We start from the raw sequence: 17,644 nt of genomic DNA, 5'->3' as shown, positions 1-17,644 counted from the left end.
AGTTATTTGAAAAATGATTGAAAATTTATCAAAGACACAATTCACTCAAAAACACTTCAGCAGTATCCTGGTTCTTGTCCTGTTTTTCCAGATTAAAACCTCATCAATGTTGTTCTTCTGCTCCCTCTCCCTCTCTCTCTCTCTCTCTCTCTCTCTCTCTCTCTCTCTCTCTCTCTCTCTCTCTCTTGCTTTCTTTCTTTCTTTCCAAAGAACAGAAACTACTGGAGCCATGGCAATGAGGTAGCATTCCAAGGGAAACCTGAACCATTATCATTTAGCTATGTAGATATTGTATTACGATTTTCCATCATCTTCTAGAAACAGCCTTGAAAATTAAATCGAAGTGTGCTATGATGAAATGACATGGAACCAGTAAAGAAGCTAGCTACCTTACCTAAAACAAAGCAAGACTCAGGCTTGTTAGCATTGAGGTGTTTTTTTCTTTTCCATGTCCCCCTACCCCTTCTCTCCAGGAATGTTAAGAATTTGAATTCCTTGTTCTTAAGGTGAAAGGGCATTCACACAAATGGTCTTATGAAGAGAAGTCGGGAATCCTGAGATGGGGAACCAACCGGACAATAAAATTTCCCAGGTTCAATAGACGCTCTCTCCTAGGCGCTTCAAACGTGATTGGAGAACAATATTGGGGCTGTTGGTCACCCACCCGGAGCCAGCAAGGTCTCCACCTCCCTGCCGGTGCGCTTGCTCTTTTACTTCAGCATCAGCTTTAGATTTAAAATATTTGCTAAGGAAGCAGAGACGATTACTAGACCCTGTAAGTGTGCAGCCACATTCCGTCAGCAGGTTTCAAAGGGGTTATTTCATGTGGAGCAGACGTTCTGGACAACCGTCCACCGTGGTGCTATTTGACAGTGGCTAGTGACATGGAAAAGGGCTGAGGAGCCACCCAGCCTGCAGTGTCAAAGAGGAATCCATCCCTAGACTGAGTCTCACCTGGAAATCTCAGCGGGGTAGTTGGCCCACTCTTCCTTTAAGATTTTTCTCCTGGAGGTGCCCAAGGAAAGCAGGCAGCTCACAGGCTGACCCCTGAAGCTGTGCTTGCCCAGGGATAGATTTCTCTAAACAGCGGAAATCATAATTCTCCCATTCAAGGAATGGATGTTGCCCTGCTGGGATGCATATGGTCTCCTGGTGTTTGCTTTGGGATGCTAAAAAAGAAAACAACTCGGAAATCAGCCAGTGCTACCCAATTCTCTAAGAGCTTGACCATCACTTGGATACAATGTTACTTTGTTGTTTTAAAATATTTTAACTTTATTATTATTTTTATAGTATTATTCCAACAGACTGTTTAAAGGCAGTGATCACTAATACAGAACACACAGGGGCTAACAGTCAGCCAGGTTACTCTCAGGACATGGCCTGTGTGGCCAGGTCACTGACATGCACGTTGGTAGCTATTATGCTGCTACCCTCATAGCTGAGGCTGCAAGAGAAGAGACGGAAAAGACAGGAACCGCTGGGCCCATGGAAGCTATTTAATAAATATCATCCAAAAAAAAAAGGAAAAAAATAAACCCTCCAGAGTACATCCACCTTAGGTCAACTGAGAAAGCAAGCTAGTTTATTCAACTGAAAATCCAGGGAGAAGGAAAACATTAAAACCAAAAAAAAAAAAAAAAAAAAAAAAAAAAAAAAAGTTCTTAACGCTAGCAGTAAATAAATTTATACAACAATTCAGTCTGTATAATATGATGAAATAAATCTACATCTTTTCTTATTTTGGTGCTTCTGAATTATACATACAAACAACAATTACAGGGGACTAGTTCACAGAGCTTGTAGGCCTAGACATGACATTCTTAAATCCTCACTGGCAATCGGTGGGATTTCACAGACTGCCGGATCTGAAATTTCCTTTGCAAAGGCTCACAGCCTGGAACATATGATTTGCCTACAACAATTTTTTTCTTGGATTTTTTTCTTTTCTTTTTTTTTTTCTTTTTCATTTCTTTTTTTTTCTTTTTTTGTTATTTTTTTTTTTTTTTTAATGCATCAAACAACTAAAGGGAAACAAAACTGACAGCGTGCCCATAAATGGACATCGAGACTTAGTTTCTTCTGTATCTCTCTCCATACTTTATTTTCCCTATATTCCTTAAAATTCTTGGCGTCCTTCATGCCTTTCTTACAGCTATCCAGGTACAATAAAGTCTTCCTCAAATGTACAGTATTTCTTACAATATAAGTTATATGCAATGTTCAGCAATATTTTTTTTTCACAGCACTAGAGACCCTGTTAAATAGGGAATATGAGTCTGAATGGCTTATTCACAAATGGGATCCGGATTCAGTGGTGGGAACACAGACACCACCGGGAGCTCCTTTGAAAAAGAAGCGAGCATTTTGCTTTCTGCCTTCAAAAACACAGATCTGTCGCTTCCGGGCTTCATGATACTGCTCCTGCAAAAACGCAAGTAGAAGGGGTCAGAGGGATTCTTTGTGGACTCGGAAACTCCTCGTGCGTCCGGAGCAGGGCTCTCCCTCTACCCCATGGCTGTGACCATACTGGAAGGATGGTGAGGTCCAAAGGAGAGGCCCGAGGGCGGGTGCATGGGCGTCGGCGTAGTCAGCATGTGGCTGGAGTGGCTGAACGGGGAGATGTGACTCAAGGATGACATGTGTCTGGAGAGGGCAGCCGGGTTGAAGGAGCTGCTCTTGGGGAAGTCCTCCAGCGCATCATGCACCTTTTTGCACTTTTTGGATTTGCTAGACATCTTCCGGTTTCGGGTCTGGATGCCTTCCTTCTTCATAGTCAGGGGTCTGTTAATCTAAACAAAGATCAATTTTTTTTTTTTTTTACTTTTTTGCTGCCTTTGAAATGGTACGGGCTTTTAGACAGTGGCATGGGAGCCTGCCACCTGTGTCGGTTGCCCCCTTCCTTAGTCCCACCTGCTCCTTCCTTTTTTCCCCAGGGACCCAAGTGCTGCAGGTCTTAGGGTATAGGGGTTCTGACTCAGTTGCTACAGCTTTCAAAGCCCAGAACCTCCAAGCACAATTCAACTAATCCTCATCGACATCCAACTCAGGAAGCTGGCATGCTCAGGACCCACCTAGTATGAGTGTTATGCCTGGTAACTTAAAATACAATAACCTGTCTTGCTTTCTTAAAATTTCCCTAAGGTATTTCATGGGAAGACGGGCTTTTGGGGGCACTTTCCAGGGGAGAAACAGCATCTTGTTTACTAGTTTAATGGATCTAATCTGGGGCTTGCCACATAGAGCAAAGGAGAGTCAAGCCTCCAGTGTGGAAATCTACCTTTCTTGGAAACTAGGACTCCTGTTCTTCTCTGCAAAGGTTTGGCTGCCACTCTTCCAGCTGGTTTTTTCACATTGTGATGTCCTGGAAAAGCTTCCCCTGGAATATGTGTGTTCTGAGATTTTTGGAGGGAGGGGTGTTCTGGGGATGGAACCCGAGGTCTCACCCTGCTAGGAGCTACATACACAGCCCTGGAGCCTAAAGGAAAGCAGAGTGCTCCTCCCAAGGATAGCCCTGTGCCCACGTCACCCAACAGCAACCACAGTGATTGAAAGCTGTTGTTGCCCCTAGCCTGCCTCTGCACTTTGAACCAGACAAACAGCTAAAACCAATCAACCCAAAGTCCTTTGAGAGGAAACTCGCAGTCAAAATTAAAAACCAAGAATGCATCAGAAAAAGATGCCAAGACCCCTAATCGGAAGACTGCTAGGCTCACAGGGCATGATGGCATACACCTAGAACGCAGGGTTGGGAGGGCTAAGAGTTCCGGGCTAGCCTGAGCTACTAGCAAGACCCCACTGAGAGAAAGAGAGAACACTAGACTTTGATACCTAAAAATCCTTTTTGGTTAAGTGATTAAGTGTCCTTTTAAAATTCATATACTTTGGGGACCCAGAATCAAGGACGGGAGTTTGCAAAGCTAACAGAGGCTGCTCTTCAAGGAGAGCCGGGCAAGTCAACGTCAGCAGCACACATCTGCCACAATGAACCAGCTGCACAGCTAGCCGTGTTCCCAGGAATGCAACCAAGAACCTTGACACGAGGCAATGAGGGCCCAGTGCTGCCTGCCATGCTAAGGGTGAACAGCCCCAGTCACCAAGCCTTCTCCAAAGTGGATAAAAAGACCCCCTTGGCTCTGGTCTTCTCTGCTCCTGAGGTTAGAAATGACAGTTGAGGAGTAAAAGACCCAAATAGCCAAGCAGGACCAAGTTTCTGGCTGCAGTAAGAACATGGTTTCCTGGTGCTGGCAGAGGTCACCTGAGAGGGATCCAGAGCCCCACACTGGAGCCTCTGACCTTATTTACCCCTATGACAGGAAGATGGGGTGAGGAGAAGCAAAGGAGCCAAAGTCGGTGCCAGAAAAATGTCTCAGGGCTCCTTCAGGTTGTCAGGAAGATAAAGATGCCGCCCACAGAGATGACAGGTATCCACTCCCACATCAGACCTTCCCTAAGATAATGTCTAGATACACCACTGTGTACACCCAGCGCTAGATGCACACAGCCAGATATCTAAATATAATATCTAGTTACACCAAGAGCGACATGACCATAGATAGCTAGTCCCAACACACCTAGATACGTTGATGCAGAGATAGGCACTCATCTCAACTCCTAGATAAGAAGAGACGAGCCTGTGGCATACATGTGCAGACACAGCATGGGCAGGAGAAATTACATGCCAAGAAAATGGTCACAGATTAGTATCTTATTGTTAAACACACCTAAGTTACCTCCTTTGATGAACCCCGTACTAAGCCAAAAGGCAGAAGAAGAAAAAAAGAAAGCACACATGAGAACGAGGAAATTCTCCCCCCTCACCTTAAGCTTGTAACTGCAGCACTTGGGGGCTGAAGCAGGGGGATTGCTGGGTCCAGGAAGGAATGAGGAGTGAGCAATAGAGAAAAGGTCAATAGGTTGAGAGTATGACTCAGCACTACAGCACTCGCCTCACGTGCCTAACGCTCTGGGTCCATCCCTAGGACCACCGGGGAAGAAAGCATTGTTCGAAAAATATGCACACATATATTTATGTGAAAAACCAGCTTCATCGTATGTAGCTCATCAATACTATTTTAAAATTAGAAGAGGCTAGTTTCCCATAATTCTATAACTCCATGAAGGTGGTAAAGAAATGCACTCGTGACAGCCCACGGAGATCTTGTTGCCCCGAAAGGTCAGATTGTTAACTTTCCAACTCTCCTGTGTGCCTGATACCCCGACTTCCGAGGAAGGTCTCTGACACCCCGAAATCAGTCTTGACGTTTACTTCATTAGTTACATCACCCTGCATACCCTAGGGATGTGCCTTTCTGAGTCATAACTCCTTCAAGTACAACCAAAATAAAAAGAGTCTTTGCCCTATCTACATCATAGGGCTGTCTGGGGCTCACATGTCATCAAGTAGCATGGACATTCTTAGAGAGCTGGAAATTGTAGCTCAGAAAATAACCGCATAGGCTGGGGGGTGCCCGGAGAGCTAATAATAAGTGCTAATGTTCCAGTCCTCACCATCTTAATCACAAATCTTTGAGAGCCTCTGCCCCATATTTGAAAGCAGGACTAGGTTTAATTGCTGATAAATCTGTGTGTATTATGGCCCAGGAGTGGGGGAGAACAGCAGATCCCACTTAGGAAGCCTTGGGTTTCCTTATACTGGGCAACACGGAAGGGGACTGTGTCAAAAGGTGTGAGTTTAGACTCCTATGGAATCTCAGAAACTTTCTCCCAGAGAGAGACAGACACACAGAGAAAGAGACAAAGACAGACAGAGGGACAGAAGCAAAGAGAGAAACAGACACAGAGTGGGGTGGGAGGGGGAGGGAAGGAGAGGGAGAAAAGCTTCCTTTGGATTCCCATGTATTCCTGGGTAAAGTGAGTTACTGCCAGAACAGCCCCAAGCAAAAATGTCTGCCTCTTCCTCATTCCTCCCAAACTCTGCCAAAGGCAAAAGACACCAGGAAAGTAACTTAAAGCTGAATAGAAGAAAGGGGACAGTTTGGGTTTTTCGGTTGGTTTTTGTTTTTTGGGTTTTTGTGGTTTTTTTTGTTTGTTTGTTTTTTGCTTGGGATTAACCACACATTTGAGGCTGTCTTCTGCTACGTAGTGAGTTCAAGGCCAGCCTAGGCAATATGAGACCCTGTTTCAAAAAAAAAAAAAAAAAAAAAAAAAAAAGGCGGGGTAGATCCAGCTATCTCTGTTGACTGGCAATTATCACTCTGCTAATGAGGTCCAGAAGGAAGAAGTCACCAGTTCTTCTCCCCCAACCTCACTTCTCCCCTCAGTTGTTTACATGTGGCAGGAAGCTGGTCGGGACAAAGACAAGCAGGGAACTCTTCGGGACATTTCAGTTTGTGTTTGTCCCGCGGAGGATCATCTGAAGTTCGCAGCACAGGGACAGCCGGGCTTCTTCTCATCAGTAACCAAAACTGTCCTATTTGACTCAGAAACGGACGGCAGCACCACATATTTATCTAATTCCCGTTCTCCTGCAAGGGAGGTGCTACCTGGCCCCACCCCGTGCAAGGGAGCATGGAAACAGAACCGGTGGCTTTCTGTTTCGTTTTGTTTTTTGAAACGCGGGTATCCTTATGAAGCCCTGGCTGTCCGAGAATTCACTATGTAGACCAGGCTGGCCTGGAACTCACAACAATCTACCTGCGTTTGCCCCCCAAGCACCAGAATTAAAGGCATGCACCACCTGACCTGGCTTAACTTAGAACAGATGGTTTTTCTGTTGTCCAAGAAGATGTTTTTCACCCTTAAAACCTACACAGGTCCATGATACGTATTGGGTTTCAACCTCCCATAAAAACTGTCCAAAACATACTAAGTGGGTAGTGGGCAACATTCTTCTCCGTCTTTTTTGTTGTTGTTTTTGAGACAGGATCTTGCTATGTAGCCTAGGTTGGTCCAGTACTAGCTGCTTAGGCCATGGCGGCCTCCAGCTCATGGTAGTCCTCCTGTCTCAGCCTTCTAAGTGACAAGATTATGGGTGTGTTACGAAACCTGGGATCCTTCTCTGTCTCTAGCCCCTTCCATCGCAGCAAAGGTATTTTCAAAACTATGTCCAGCCACATGTGGTAACACACATCTATAAACCTAGCTCTCTGGAAGAAGCTGCAATGGGAGGACCAGGAGTGAAAGGCCAGACCCCTCTACATCGAGAGTTCAAAGCTAGCCTGGGCTATATAAAACAGGTGTCTCAGAAAGCCAAGAATTATAAATAAAAAGCTCAGTCCTACTGTGCTGATTTCTGAACAAGTTGCTTAACTCCAAAAAGACTGACTGAACCCCATCACAAATCTGGACACTGGTGCCGGTTCCACGGTGTGGTCCGGATCCCCACCGCCCCGGCTGGGTCCAGTCCCACTTACATTGTGGAGCTTGTAGTAGAGTCCACAGGCATTGCAGACAGGGTCCCCATTAGCATTCCTCCTCCAGAGGGTGGTGGTGGTGGTCTGACAGTTGGCACAGGATGTCCCTGCTCTCCTTGCTGCTGACTGGGAGTGGGGAGAGAGGGCAGAATAAAATCAGAACAAACAGTAAATGTGTTGGTGGAGCGACAGAAACAGGTGTGGAGGGGAAAAAAAAAAGATATTGAAATCAAAACTAGCAAGTGGGCCACATAAAAGTCGTAAAGATCCCAGATCGTCCTTGAAAAGAAAGATGCAGCCAATCCAGTGTTTAGGAGTTTGAGGGGCCTCAGTAGGCAACCTGAGTGCAGAAGTAGAGAGAAGCAGGATGCCAATGCCAACCCCTGGGAACATTACTTCCTCCCTCCATCCTCATGAAGTACACCACAGAGTTCATTTTTAAGGTGACAATTTTCATTAGCCGGACTAATTTTGGTACCAAGCTCTTAGTCCTCTCCATTCATCATTCCCAAGCCCACAGAGGTCTTTTTCAAGAAAGACTACCAAGAATATTGATCTCTACATCAGCTGCTGGCTGTCGGGGCCCACTAACAGCAAAATGAAAGCACACCTGAGCTAGGAAAAAACCTTGCTAGACTCCCCAAATCAGGAAATGTTGAAATAGCTGGACAGAGTGGCGGTTGTCCGGAAATCTAGAACTCTGAAGCTGGGGCAGGAGGATTGCTGCTCGCTGGGGATACACAGTGGGAAAAGGAAGCAGCTGAGAATAAGGTATGCTAACACAGATGTACAAAGACAGCCTGCTGAAACCCGATCCTTTGTATGCTAAACTAAAAATTGAGTTTCTATATAGATGTATAAATGTAGATATTTTAAAGGCTACAAAATACGAAAAACTCAGGGTGCCATGATTTAGGAACAGAGCATCCTAAGTCAACAAGACCCTGCAGCCATCCCACACAGCTGACACTTTCAGACTTGGCTGGCTACTTGCCACTCCCAGGGCAGCTACCCTCCACAGCTTTAGGTAGGTAGCCATCATGTAATGAGACAATCCAAAAAAAAAAGGTACTTTGAATATTTCGTAGGAATCCTGGACACCACCTGCCCACCTGGCTCGAGTCTCCCCCCACCTATGTGAAGTTAAGGTTTCCTAGGAGTCACAGGCCAAGCATCAGCCGCATCTTGAATTTTAATTCTTGGTGATGGAGGCTTGTGGCTCACTTACAACTGTAATTCCTGCCCTTGAAAACTTGCAAGATTGCCACTACCTTGAGGACAGCCTGGGCTACACAAGAGGTTCCAGGACAGTGTGGGCTACAAAGAGAAAACCTGTCTCAAAAATTAAATTTAAATGTCCTTAGCTCTGCTTTCATTTTCTTTAACAGGGAGAGATCTCTTTTACTTTTTGCGTATTTGAATTAATCAGGCAACTTTTTTTATGCACATTTTTTTTTGAAAATTTAAAGTCAAAACTATAGAAAGAAAATGGAACTGTGGGCCATCAAGATAGCTTGCCGATAAAGACACTCACAACCAAGGCTGACTGGATCCCTAGAACCCATGTGGTGGAAGGAAAGAACCAACTCCTACAAGTTGCACTTTGATCTACACACACACACACACACACACACACACACACACACACACACAAAATAAAAAGAAAATGGAGCTGTCTTTTCTAAAATACTCCTCCTCCCCTTGAAAAGAAAATGGTAACTCAAAAAAGAGTCTGGATCCTGAGTTCAAAATTAATAGTAAAGAACAGAAGATAAAAAGCATTCAGTAACATCAAGAAACTTCTGGCGTGAAAGCTGGAGACTCAGCTCAGTGGAAGGACTATTTAACATAGCAAAAGGCCCGTTCTGGACCCCTAGGGCTTCCCCAAAAAGACAAGGAAAGCAGGAAAGAAGGAGGAAGCAGGGGGAAAGGGAAGGAGAGAGGAAGAAGGAAAGGGAAGGAAAGAAGGAAGAAGGGAGGAAAATAGACTGCTATAATGTGAAGAACTTGAAACTAAAAACTACAGAACCCCAGCTTTATTCTCTATCGATTCTGTATCAAGCGCAACAAAGTAGCAACAGTCAAAGCCGAGTTCGGAAGCCCAATGGTAATTTTGATGGAGTTCAGCAGACAGATTCCTTCCTTTTAAAGCCCTAGGTTGTCCGCAGATCTGCTCCCATGGGCTTCAAATAGCCGAGCTCAGACTTTTAGGGATTGCAAGGAAGTGAAATTAAAAACAGCCCATGTCTATCACCGTGGAGAGGTGCTGCTTTCATGCTGTCCATTCTGAAAATAAGTCACTGCAGCACGAGGTGTTGGTGCTGATTCTGGAGCTTTTGGCCATCTGCCTTTGTGAAATGTGATCATTTAATACTTAAATAACGATTTCCCCTCATGTGCTCTCTGAAAGAAAGTCCTACTGAAAACCAGCGCCTAATGATTTGTGACAATTATGTTACATGTGATTATTGTCACCATTCTATGGTATTTCAGGAGAAACATTCAGATCAAGCCCAACAGTGTCCACTCAGGCAACCAGCTTTCCCAGTTCAGTAATTTTGAATGTATAATGTAAATATAAAGCCAATTAATACAATGAGTGCACTAAAGAAAGAATTCAGTACATACATAAATAATCCTTTGCAGTAGATTGTAAAGATCATAAATACATGTGTGTGCCAGGATATGTCTCTGGCAAGACAGAGTTTATGTAAACCTACAGAGTTGCCCAGAACCACACTGCTGGGCTCAGTGGCCCGGGCATCAATAAGCCCTTTGATAAGGCAAGCTAACCCATTCTAATTGTAAGACATAAGAAAATTCTGGAATACTAGAAGGAGGAAAAGCTATAGATCTGGCCATGGGTCCTCTCTTCTATGTCAGTGTTTGATTTGTATCTCATGGAGATACACGATGGGGTAAGTGGTCATCAGTGGGTCAGCAAATACATGGAAACAAAGCCAGCAAGCTGTAAAGGCTGGGCCGAAATGAAGAGACAGAAGAGAACACAGCCCCAGTGTCCTTGGCATACATAAGCCTAGCCGGCTGCACCCCGGCTCGAAGGGGAGGGAAGGAAAGAAAAGGAAAGGGTCTAGGTCTTTAGAAGTAGAAAGCATCTAAAGGGGGTTGGGAGACAAGCTGGTGTGATGACTCAGAGGGTAAAGGGGCTTGCCAGCAACTCTGATGATCTGAGTTCGATCCCCGGAACTCACGTGGTGAGAGCGTACTGACTCTTGCTGCAAGTTATCTGCTGATTTCCACACACGCACAGCAGCACGCAGCACACACACACAAATAAATTAAAAGAGAAAGAGAGAGAAACTTCTACGTGTCTCCATGTAGCATATGAATTATAATGGGATTGAAAAATATCAATGCCACCCCCCTGGTGGGGGGAGATGGTTAACACAGACAGCTTAAATTGTGACAGCCTATGAACTCTAGAATTAAAATCAATTATTACTCAGAGTTCCACAGACTTCCTATGAAAGGCGAGGGGAGGCAAACCTATATAAAATAGTAGTCTTCCCCTCTGCTCTCTGACAAGGCCAGATAAATTCTCCTTCATTCATTAGAAAACTATGAGACTTTTCAGATCTTTATAATTTTTTGTCTTTACTTTAAAGTTAAAAAACTATAACTGTATCATGATATATTTCAAGAAGAAGTTTTGTTGTTGGTTTTTTGTTTTTTTTTTTTTTTTGCTTTTTTTTTTCACTAAGGCTGGGTTCTGAATGATTCACGGCATTCTTTTGCGGTGTGATCACACTCATTCTGAGCTAACACCTCCAGCCATTTTTTTTTTCTAGTGCTTCTTGTTCTGATCCGTCTAAACATCTTGATGTTTAAGTTGGAGAAGCTGAGTTGCTGTTTATGAGTTATCTCTAGCCCTCAGATATCCGGCAGCTTTTTCCTAGGAAGTTGCACATAAGAGAAGGGGGGAGAAAAAAAAAACCCTTAAACTGCATGAGAAGTGGGGGGAGGAGGCGGGGGGGTGAGACAGTTGGAGAAAAGGGCAAAGATCAGATAGAATGAAGCCTAGAGATCTAAGATTGGCAAAAAAAAAAAAAAAAAAAAAAAAAATATGAAGTCATGTGTGGGCACTTCCACCCTAGAAAGTTTTCCTTTTTCTTTTTTTCTTTTTTTTTTTTTTTTTTTTTTTTTTTGGTTTTTTGAGACAGGGTTTCTCTGTGTAGCTTTGCGCCTTTCCTGGGACTCACTTGGTAGCCCAGGCTGGCCTCGAACTCACAGAGATCCACCTGGCTCTGCCTCCCAAGTGCTGGGATTAAAGGCGTGCGCCACCACCGCCCGGCAGTTTTCCTTTTTCTAAGGAGGAGGCAAAAGGTGTTAACTGCACTGCTGTCAGGCAGGGAAGACTAATATTGCTTTCAAGAGGGGGGAGTGGGGGAGTGTCTGCTCGGGTTTTGCTCTGTTTTTCCCCCTTAGGATCTGCACGGAGAAATTCTTCCCCTCCACTCCAGCATTTTGATGTCGCCTCTGCGGGCCAACTACTCTTACTGTCTTATATATAATCATTGTTCAATCCGGCCCAAGGTTTCAGAGTCAAGTTTACAAACAAACGCCTCCTGTTCACTTTCTTTATAAATGCACAATGCTTCAAGGTTTTCTCAAGTATTCCTAATAACCGAAAAGCTCCAGAAATAAAAGAAAGTGTATGTGGTGGGAGCCGGAAACTATCGCCCTATGGAGAGTTGTTATAAATAAATGAATGAATGAATGAATAAACAAACAAACAAACAAATCAGAGGCTAGGAGACCAGAAGTCAAGACAGGAATCACAAACCTTCCCCAGGAATCACCTGCAAAAGTCCTCACTGTCTCAGACCCAGAAGCAGAAAAATACCAAGGGCTGAGTCTGAAATTCGGCTAATTCAGCATCAATCCCATGGCCCAGGCCACCTTCAAATTCTACATGTGGCCGAGACTGGCCTTGAACTCCTGATCTTGTGGCTCCACTTCCTAAATTCCGGCATTACAGGAGTGCATTACTGCACCAAGTCCTATGAGTCTTAAAGCGTTGACACCAGAAGGTCATCCCCAGCCCTGGATCTGTAACTGCTTCCTCAGAGCCTTCCACTACTTCCAGGGTATGTTCTAAATGGTTCCTGGGATATTTCCTTCCCTCGTTAAACTTCTCTCTGTGATGCACGCAGCAACTACTGACGCTGTTGCCCTGACATTGTTAAGCTTAGTTATTCCGTTGGGAAATAAGTTTCAGTTGTGATAACCAATAAGTTAGTATCCTTAAAATTTAAGAAGTGACTTAAACATGAAAGACAAAAATACAGTTTTTCTGCATCTAATTTGAAAAAAAGAAGAGGAAAGGGGAAAGGGGGAGTGGGGTGAGGTGTCGAGAAAAGGTAAAAAGAAAGGGAAGAAGAAGGGAGAGAAAGCTGTCCTAAGCAAGCTGACGTGGTTCTCAACCGTCCCGACAATTTCCTTCAGAAAGCCATCCATCCCAGAGACAACATGGAAAACACAAAACAGTTCCATGAGTTCAGGCCTTCCAAGAACTTACCAGCCTCCGCTTGGGCTTGATAAGGGGCCGGTTCTGTCCATTCATCTTATGGTACAGTCCGCAGGCGTTGCAGAGGTAGTGCCCAGTACCATCTCGCCGCCACAGTGGGGTGGAGGTGGCCCCACAGTTCACACACTCCCTGCCTTCTGGAAACAAGATCACAGATAAGTCACTTATGGAAGGAAAGCATACCAAAAGGAGATGACATTTAGAATTATGAGGGAGGGTCTGTGAGATCCCTCAGTGAGTAAAGGCACTGGCCGCCAAGTCTTCTGAGGCCTGCATACCATCCCTGAGATCCCCCAGAAGTTGTTTTCCATCCTTCACACACACACACACACACACACACACACACACACACACACACACACACCCCAAAATTTGAAGGGAAAATAAAAACACTTCCAAACTCATTTGGGTGGGGGAGCAGTTCACGCCATCTCCAAAGTGCTCCAAAGTTATGACTATTGTGTCCGACATAACTCTTCCTGTTACCAACAGACTTCAGGTGAGTAAAGAGCAGCAGAATCTTGACTTCAACACGTCCCACCCAGTGAGGAGGACAGAGCCGAAAGGCAAGAGACTGAATCTTAAAGCGTTTCTCTGAGAGCATGCTGAGTGCAGGACAGTCAGTGGCCAAAGCAAAGGACTTTTTCAGCTTCCTCAGACGAAGCAAGGAATGGTGACCCAGTTGGTCACAGAGCTGTCTATACAGACTGACTCAATAATGAAGATTAGGATGGGGAGAAAGGAGAGATTAATCGATGGCTAGATAGATACACAGATAATAGATGGATGTATAGATTGATCAATTGTCTGATTGATTGAGTAGCTAGAACTTCACATCTTTTACTTCCAATAAAACTGCAAGTGCCCCTAGTTGCAAAGTCATCAATTAAGGCCCAGCAGGACTGACTCATCCTCCTGTTCTCACAGCCTCCCCTTCAGAAAACACCACATTTCCTGTAGGTTTCCAGCCGCTACTAGAAGAATTAATTGAAGTTAGACTCTGGCCCCAGCCTGGCCAGCCAAGGGCTGAAGGAAGGAAGCACAGTACAAGCCTTTAGGCAGGAGATCTGCAAGATGGGGAAAGCCAGGAGAAGAAAGGGCAGAAAGGACAGAATGAAGGTCAGATAAAGATTAGGAGAAGAGTTAGTTAAGGAGGTGGGGGATGCTGGTCCACGCATTAACTGAGGCCCGACCCACCCACCAGCAGCTTCTCTTTTTCCAAAACCACAAATAAACAAACAGAAAACCAGCCCAGCCAGGTTTGTTCGTTCCCAAAACCAGGGCTGAATCAGGACAGGGACTTACTCCCAGAAAGTTCCTCAGTAGAAATGGATCCCCAGAAAGCAGACAGAGAGACTTTGCAACTTCTCAAAGTGGGGAAGATCCTTTCCAGAAGAACCTCTTCCACTCCGGGTAGCTGAAGAAATACACTAGCATTCTTAGTTCCTCCAGCCCAGGAAGAAGTGGAGAGCCCAGTCCCCTACAAGAGCAGGCAGCTCAGCTGGACCCACCACAGAGGTGGGTCAAGGTAATGAGAGGGAGACACTCAGGGTGAATGGGCGAGTCAAGAACAGCCCGAAAGATTTCTTTGAGGGGGCAGGATTTACCTAGCATGTACAAGGCACTGGGTTTGATCCTCAGCAGTTAAAAAGGGAATCCCTTTGTCTTGAGAGATTAATCAATGACACACGAAGTAAAGGAAGAAACTCTAGAAGAGTGACTGGGAATTCTGGCTTCCCAGAAAAGGAACAAAGTCTACCTTGGTAGATAGAAGACCTAATGATTTTTGGAAAATCCCAGATCAAAACCAAAGGAACAAGGGGTGTTCACACCTATGGGCTTGTCACCTTCTCCAGGGACAAATTCTTGCAAGTTATCATCACTATAATTTAACTCCAACCCTTTCGAACAGTGGCCAGAAAAACCACGAGAAACGTCATTTTCACCTTCCCCGTAACTCCAGGAGCTATGTGTAAACTTGCTTTTTCAAACAATATTTGAGCAGAGAATTTTTTTCCCATCCAAATTACAAAAAAAGGCTCTTAGGATGGGGTCTGCAGAGAACTCTCCCTGTTGTCTTAGAGTCCCTGGGACTAGATATAAAATTTGCTTACACATATAGCCAAAGGTACTTTTATAGGAACTTGGTTAACTTTTTTTGATTCTCCTCAAAGGTTCTAGAGTATATCATCCTCAGACAATTTTCATGTGGGGTCCAGCTCTGATGGGATATGGCTACCGGATGTGGGGAAGCTGAAGGGATGAGTGGGCAGGCAAGGGGATACCAGCTGTAGAGGCACGGCCAGGAGCCTTGGCTGTTTTGGCTTCCCAAGTGTCTACTGCACCCACAGCCTGAATGCTGGGAGACAGTATGGGCCACCACCCAGCCAAGGCCCACTTTTTATCCTGTCTGCCCTGGAGTCACTTAAGTCCCCTTCCCTGAGTAAGCTTGCTGCTTACATGTTCCCTGCACCAGGCACAGCAGAAGGGTAGCAAGCCGCTGCCCTGAGCAGGGTGAATGCCTAGGCACCCTGACGCTGAGGGGATCTCCCAGCCTGTGGCCAGGCTGATTTCCTTTCCTTTGTCAGGTAGGAGGGAGGAAGACAGCTTCCTTTTCAGAGGGCCCTTGAAAGCAGAGAGCGAGGACGGTTGCTCTCAGGCAGAGCCCTGCTCACTAGAGTAATTTTCTGTCTTGATTCACTCCACAAGTTTTCGACTGCCTTGCGTGGGCTTCTCTCTTCTCATCTCTCCCTGCCTCTACTATGACTTCAGCACACAGCCAATTTTCCTAATGGAGGGCCTGACTCTCCTGCTTTCTGTCTTCCTCATGCCTCTCCCCTGTGTGCTGTGAGCTGCCAAGCAGACACCTCTCTTAGGTGACAAGAACCACAGAGCTGTGAGGCCTCTTGACATTCAACAGCCATTTGCAAATGCCCCTCGGGCTTCGGACTGAAGCCCTGAAACTGGGCTGTGCAGGAGCAGAAGGCAGGGTAAGCTATTTTTCTCAGGAGAGTGGAGGGAGGTACCCACATCCAAAAAGTGATCAGGGAAACTGAGAAAAATGGCCCTTTGGGGAAAAATAAAAGCAACAGCAACAGCTTTGTCTTTTGTTCAAAGACAGATCCCAGAACGAAAGCAAAGATATCAAGAAAGCAGTGCAGGCCCTCACCACAGCCTCAAACGTCTCTCCAAAGCACAGCCATAACCCTGATCTGCGTTTCTTTTCTGTCTTGTCCAATAAATGCATCCGCAAAGAGGAAAGAGAAAGGAAGGAGGAAAAGAGGGAGGACAGGAGGAAAGGAGGAGAGGAGGAAAGGGAAATAAACCTAAGAGAATATCCTGTACGAGAATTCCCACTAGCCAACCTTCTGCATACTGACAGCTTCTGGAAACTTCCCTCTACACTCCAAAAGTCCCAGGTCCTTTGCGGGCCAGGTATGCCACTCTTGGTTTTTATGACTGTGAGAAAGGAGGAAGAAGGAGGAAGCAAAAAGCCTAATTTCACCCCTTCACCAAAATAAATAAATAAATAAATACAATGCATACATAGGTATTTCTGGCTCTGGTTTAGGGGAAACCTGGTACTCTCCTGCTTCTCCCCACCCGCCCCTCACATACAAGCTTAAGGGAAAAAATGAGAGAAAGAAACAGATCAAACCAGGAACAGAAAGTGTGCAAACCTAAGGAGATGGAGAAGAAATGTGGAAATGAGGGCACAGAATGAGTCTTCTGGAAAGTCAGAGCCCCCCCCTCCCCCTCGCAGCCACCACACCGGCCTCAGAGCCCAGGCACTTCCCTGACCTCAGAGCCCCGCCAGTACAGACAATTTTTGTTTTGCTTTGTTTTTAAACCCCAGTGCAACCTCAAAACACACAGTTCCTTGATTTCAGCCCTCCAGCAGCACGGTAGGAGACAGCCAGTACTTCTACCTCTCTCTAGTCCAGCGCCTTCACCCCCCACAAGCCCAGTGCTTGCCCTGGCACCTTAGCAGACCACATTCCTCCCGCAGCTCTCTCTTGCTCTAGCTTTCTTTTTGACTCTGCTAACGAGCCTACCTCCTTCTTCTCCCTCCTGCCTACTTTCATGTACTGAACATGCAGGTCTGAGTTTTTCTGTCAGCCTAACCGCATCCGGACTCTATTAAAGTTCCTGGCCCAGGATAAACAATGCAACTGTCGCGTGCAGCCGTCTGAAAATAATTGGATTAGCTAAAACATATCAACTAAATAGAGACAGTCCTGCTCAGGCAGTCAGAGTGAATGTCACCCTGGGAAAAAAAAGAAAAAAGAAAAAGAAAGGAAGAAAGAGAGAGGAAAACCCTGAAAACTGATCTCCTGGTCACTTGCAGCATCCTCCTGCCTGAAGTCTTCCAAACCTAAGCATGGTCTGAAGACTGCTCATCCAGCCCTTCACAGACAACTGGTTGTTTTTTTAACCATTTCTTTTTTAATGCAATCTGTGTAGTTGGAGTGGCCCACTCTGAAACGAGGACACCTTAGGAGTCTTCACAAAATCCCTTCTAAAAACACACTTCAGTCTGCTCACGACCTCTTTTGACTGCTTCTCGTAGCCGCAAACTGAGAATGAATTTGTCTTATTTCTAAAGCAAAGAAAAATTCTGCCTGTGTATGCTTTTCCTGCAGTGACCTCGCTAGAATACATCTCTCGGTGTGCTGGCAAACACCGTTTGCTTTTGAGGGAGAGGGAAGACAGAGGCAGC

The 17,644-nt window shown here is 45.4% G+C and overlaps 1 protein-coding gene across 3 annotated transcripts in view; it reads right to left on the bottom strand.

The window, feature by feature from the left end:
- Nucleotides 1-2,009: 2,009 nt before the first annotated feature.
- Nucleotides 2,010-17,644, bottom strand: part of Gata3 (GATA binding protein 3) — a 29,933-nt gene continuing 14,298 nt past the window's right edge. For 2 of the 3 annotated variants that reach the window (XM_052729045.1, XM_052729044.1), the window contains exons 4-6: nucleotides 12,916-13,061; nucleotides 7,377-7,502; nucleotides 2,010-2,792 (exon numbers count right to left, since the gene is read on the bottom strand). In XM_052729045.1, coding sequence (XP_052585005.1) covers nucleotides 2,508-2,792; nucleotides 7,377-7,502; nucleotides 12,916-13,061 — 557 coding nt within the window. In that variant the 3' untranslated portion in view covers nucleotides 2,010-2,507. The remainder of the gene's footprint in view (nucleotides 2,793-7,376; nucleotides 7,503-12,915; nucleotides 13,062-17,644) is intronic. The other variant, XM_052729046.1, reaches the window with a different exon arrangement.

Source organism: Peromyscus californicus, unplaced genomic scaffold, assembly GCF_007827085.1.
Source record: "Peromyscus californicus insignis strain IS unplaced genomic scaffold, ASM782708v3 Scaffold_8__1_contigs__length_139910024, whole genome shotgun sequence".
Taxonomy (NCBI): domain Eukaryota; kingdom Metazoa; phylum Chordata; class Mammalia; order Rodentia; family Cricetidae; genus Peromyscus; species Peromyscus californicus.
This window is presented reverse-complemented; position numbering and strand designations above follow the sequence as displayed.